The sequence below is a fragment of the Sinocyclocheilus grahami genome, unplaced genomic scaffold (genome assembly GCF_001515645.1).
Source record: "Sinocyclocheilus grahami isolate Dianchi unplaced genomic scaffold, SAMN03320097.WGS_v1.1 scaffold604.1, whole genome shotgun sequence".
Classification (NCBI taxonomy): domain Eukaryota; kingdom Metazoa; phylum Chordata; class Actinopteri; order Cypriniformes; family Cyprinidae; genus Sinocyclocheilus; species Sinocyclocheilus grahami.
This window is the reverse complement of record NW_015505783.1, coordinates 692,351-697,495: the sequence shown is the minus strand read 5'-3', so window position 1 is coordinate 697,495 and position 5,145 is coordinate 692,351. Positions and strand designations below refer to the sequence as shown.

At 40.4% G+C, this 5,145-nt stretch overlaps 1 protein-coding gene across 3 annotated transcripts in view; it reads left to right on the top strand.

Annotated features, from left to right (window-relative positions):
- LOC107557489 (protein spire homolog 1) overlaps nt 1-5,145 on the top strand; it is a 13,142-nt gene extending 7,997 nt beyond the window's left edge. Inside the window, exons 12-16 of one of the 3 annotated variants that reach the window (XM_016240918.1) lie at nt 1,519-1,638; nt 1,714-1,781; nt 1,854-1,881; nt 1,964-2,088; nt 4,670-4,916. In XM_016240918.1, the coding sequence (XP_016096404.1) occupies nt 1,519-1,638; nt 1,714-1,781; nt 1,854-1,881; nt 1,964-2,088; nt 4,670-4,838 (510 nt within the window). In that variant the 3' untranslated portion in view covers nt 4,839-4,916. Of the gene's footprint in view, nt 1-1,518; nt 1,639-1,713; nt 1,882-1,963; nt 2,089-4,669 lie in introns of all 3 variants that reach the window. The other 2 variants (XM_016240917.1, XM_016240916.1) reach the window with 2 other exon arrangements.

The window sequence follows — 5,145 nt, the reverse complement described above, 5'->3', positions numbered from 1 at the left end:
TTGCTCTGGGCAGTTTGTAGCCACATTTGGGGGCTTTTGGGCATAAATGCTTTTTTTTTTTTTTTTTAAGGGGTTATGAACTGCCAATTTTTATTTTGTACTTATGTTTATCAGCAGCACAGCATATGAGTGAGAATAACTGCAAAACTGCAGCCGCCTGCTCTTGCCTACATTTCAGGCGAGGCACATCTCAAACAGGCTTAGTGATGTCGCATCGGTGGGCGGGGCTAAAAGGCTTAGTGATGTCGCATCGGTGGGCGGGGCTAAACAGGCTTAGTGATGTCGCATCGGTGGGCGGGGCTAAACGGGCAGTCGGTGCGTTCCAAACTGGATATATCGCCCTCTGAAGGGCGAGAGTGAAAACAATCATGGCCGCCATATTGAAGGGTCGTTCCAAAGGGTCCTTCAGAATGAAGGATTTCGAAGGGTACAACTGATGGACACTTCGGGCTCCCATGATCCTTTGCGCAGATTCTTTGCATGATGGCGGCGCCTCCGTGTGGGCACGTGATGACGCAGAAGGGCACTTCAAGAAACTTCAAGTTTGGTCCCCTACACCCTTCATCCCTTCGACGCTCTCACTCCGGAGGGTAAACCCTTTGAAGGGATTAGGGCATAGGGATGAGCCCTTCCGAATGGAACGCAGGGTCAGATGTAGAATCGGTGGGCGGGGCTAAACAGGCATTGATGTAGAATCGGTGGGTGGGGCTAAACGGGCAGTGCTCTAGAATCGGTGGGCGGGGCTAAACGGGCAGCGATGTAGAAGCAGGCGTTGATCTTCTGTGGAGGCTGTGCTTATCCACACTATTACATCATAGAGTCGTACATTGCACAAGTCGTTTTGTCAGACTGGCTTCAATACAAGCGGTTTTTAGAGTAATGAGAGCGTTTTGAGTTCTGCAACATGCAGGATGTTTTTATAGCACAATGACCTCGTGTATGTCAAAAGATCAAGGGAATTTTGGTTTCTCAGTTCATGACCCCTTTAAGTTCCGGGTTCTTGTTGTAATTCTTTATGCTGTTACAAGTGTGTAAGTAATGAGAAATCATACTTTTAAGTACTTGGCTGATCTTTCTATTCATCAAAGAATCCTGAAAGAAATGTCCTCAACTTTTTGAAATATTGATAATAATAATAAAAATTTGAGCAGCAAATCGGCATATCAGAATGATTTCTGAAGGATCGTGTGACACTGAAGACTGCAGTAATGATGCTGAAAATTCAGCTTTGATCACAGGAATAAATTACATTTTACAATATATTCACACAGAAAACAGCTATTTTAAATAGTAAACATTTCACAATTGCTGCTTTTGAATCAAATAAATGCAGGCTTGGTGAGAAGAGACTTCTTTAAAAAACATAAAAAACCTTACTGTTACCTTGTAAGTGTAACTGAGTAGAAGTACAAGTGTTTACCTTTAGCAGAGTCAAGTGCAGATCCCCTAACTGTGTACAGTAGTGAAGTGCTATTACTCAACTACTTTCTCTGTGCTGTTGATCTCTTCCTTTTGAAGGTGAAGAGCAGTAACAGGGGGTCTGTCCTCACAACGATCGTTGACGTCATGAAAATGCACAGTTCTGAGGAGAAAGGAGATGTGAAGGATCTGTCGTGTGAGAGATATGAGGACTGGCGGGTGAGAACTCCTCCAATCCTGATTTAGGAGCTCAAAATGTGTCATCTACAGTGTCTAAAAGTCTGTTGTTCTCAGGTTTGTTCTTGCTGTGCGATGAGGAGCCTGTATTTCACGTGGCATAACGTCTGCTCTGTGTGTCGCAGGTCAGATCACTCGTTCCTCTGATTCTGCGCATGATGAAACTGTTTTGTGACGTTTATGCTGTGTGTTCGCAGGGTTGTGTGTCCCGGGTGTTGTCTAGAGGTAGGCTGGAGTCTCCTGTATTGAATCTTTAGATGTCATTAATGCCGTCTGGCCGTTCATCTGCATGTGTTCCCTGGATCAGATGCGTCTGCCCTCCAAGCGCTGCGTCAACCTTCCTCTGAGCTTCTTCAAGCAAATCGTGATGAAAGATGGCGAGCAAAGCCAGAGAAACTTCTGGAGCGAGCGCTGGTCCTGGAATTCAGTCTGGTGAGTAGACCATATCAGCTGAACCAGCTACCGGAGATTTTGCACTTTTTGCACACATGCAGAAGAATCAACTGATCTAGTTAAGTACACAAAAGCACTTGCATACCTAAGCAAGAGGAAACTTTTGACCTTTCTTGAACAGTGAACTTGTCCATTCATGGACCTTCTGATGCAAAAATTGCAATAGCTTCTCAAGACATCAAGCTCCAATCTGGTTTGTGAAATGCAGTATTTGATCTTATTTAATGTATTCATTTATTTATTGTGTGGTGAGCTCTGCTGTGGCATGTGAATGTCCCTTTAGGATTAAGTCAAAATCAACCAATCAATCAAGTGTAACCATTCATTTATTTGTCTATTTAAACAATTGTTAGCTATAATGAGCACTTCTAAAGAAGTCCTATGTACTGAATTTGAGTTTGTGAGGTTTGTGGCATCAAGTCTTTGGACAGTATTCAGAATTTGACAAACTAGATTATTTCTATGCATTCATTTTTGTTAATCTAATTGAATCAGACCAGATTCCAGATTTGGAAATTTCTGTTTTTTTGAATCCTAAGCTTTTGCAATCCATATTCTGAACAAAACTTCAGCTGTCACGTTCAGGAGCAGAGAAAGAAAGCCAGTAATATTGATTAATGAGCTACTGCAAGTGTAATTGTTGTTTTTGCCTTCATGACATATCTAATATGAGAGCTAAAATGTCAGAAGAGCGTTTATTATAAATTTGATCTGATGAATATATGCACAAGATATTATTGAATCTGATGAGAAATTTGAGCATTTGTGCTTTATTTTTTTCCCATTGATATTATTTTCAGTTCTACACCACCCTTTCTAATCCGATCGATGTGTAATTTTATTTGATTGTAATTTTTTTTTAATTTTTTTTTCAATTTTTGTTTGTTTTTTAGCCGAAGAACACAATTTGAGTCTTGAATATTCAGGAATCGGAACATGAATAATGGTTAATTTAATATTAACACTCCCGGTTTCTGTTAATAAAGTTATTAAAAAAAACAAGAAGCTTTGTCATAATTAGAGCAGAAATATTAGATGAAATGTCTTCAAATATTGTGTTGGACAATGTGGGGCCTTCGAGTCACAGAGGTTGAGAATCACTGCTTCTAGTCGTGTCTGAAAACTCCTTCACAACACAAGCGCATGCAATACAGATCCAGGGATGCAAACTCATCATGGGTGGAAAAAGACGCGTTTTTTTTTTTTTTTAAACACTTATACAATATTTTAAAGCCTTTATTATTTTTAACTCTACAGTTGTGCAGTAAAATTCACTTTAAAGATTCACTTTTCATTCATGGAGATGACATGGGGGGGGGGGGGGAAAAAAGTGCCATAAATCCTGGTGAAAAACAGACTTTTAAGATGAAAATGACATGGAATTAGCATTATATCCAGTAGATGGCAGCAGAGGATCACTCATTAGCTCAGTTGCCATTTCCACTCCCGAGTTTTCACATCTTGCTTTTGGATTTATTATAAAATTACTATTAGAAATTGTAGTACTGTACAGAAGTAGTATAGCAAGTACAATAAAATAATGCATTAAATATTTTGAAATATTTTTAGTTTATTTAAACTACATTTTTAGAAATTGCCTTAAGAGCACATTAAAAAAAAAAGTGCTTTAAGTTGTATCTTTAACTGTAGAAGCTGCTAAATATATTCAGCCAACACAGACTTGTTGTAGTTTTGTTACTCTGAATTTACTCTATTCAGATTTTTGACATCGGCTTGTCAGACCAAAGATGGTCGGAACGATTTAGCGGATTCACTCGCGTAATGTTTCACTCCTGAAACCGTATAGGCTACGTGGACGTTCGGTCCTCTTAGCCAAATAAAACTTTTCTTCAAGTTGTCAATGGATTATGTAGAGAAGAAGAGCCCTTTGCTCGGTTTATAGCATATTCGCACAAAAACTCCTGATATAATCGATGACTAACTACACAGTCAGTCTCTTATTTACACCGTGTATGAGCGTGTAGAACACTCTAAACTTTCAAAAACCAAAATGAGTTCAGAGAGGATTCTGACTCGCAGAAAACACTGCTGATTGGCCATTGCTTTCAACAGAGATGCTGGAGATGCCTGTGATTGGCTACAATACTCAACGCCGCAAAAACACATTGTAAATAAACTAGTGCTGTCAAACAATTAATTGCATTAATTAAATGGGTTGAAGCAAAACTCTGCAGGGCTGTAGCTCTCCAGGACCGACGTTCAGCACTCCTGGTATAACTATCATTTGACAAGTGATGAAATGGCATCAGTTTGTTGAGACACTGCAGTCAAACATCTGATATTTCTAGAAAAATGGCCATATTAATGGAGAGAGCAGTGGAAAACTGCGAGATGTATTTGTCTGCATAGATGCAAACTCCTCACCTTTCGGTGAATACTTTTTTTTTTTTTTTTTTAATCACTTGTCAAATAATATTGTTATCCCAGGAGTGATGAACGTCGGTCCTGATCAAGGTCTGGTGAGGTTTTGTTAGGGTTGGAGCTGAACTCTGCAGGGCTGCGGCCACCCCTGATGTATTGTTTGTCTGCTCCGTGTCAGGATTCCTCTGGTTCTGGTGTCGAGTGGCTCCAGCTCCACGTCCCTTCACACTCTGGCCACGCGCGACTGGTACAGTCAGGACATCTGTGTGCGCTGCCAGAAGGATCTACTGCAGGCGTGCGACTCGCTGCTGTCCAGCTGTCCCGTCACAGACTCTCAGGAGATCTGATCGGTCTGTCCTTCTATCTGCTCCTTTATTTATCGTTGTGTTCGTGTGTTTTCCTGGTTGGGTTGGTTGTTCACAGTGTGGCACCATGTTGGTTCTAGATGTTTGTTTTCCACCAGTTGCATAGTTAGTTTTAAGGTTTTGCGTTATGAACAAATTAAATAAATGTGCTGAACATTTTTTTTTTTTTTACTGTTTGTATGCATATGGAGCACCGTGATGATGGCCTTCGCTGCAGTTTAAAGAAATATCAAAGGCAAACCCACAGTGATGTTTCGCAATGGTTTAAAAATAACTAAAATAGTCCTCA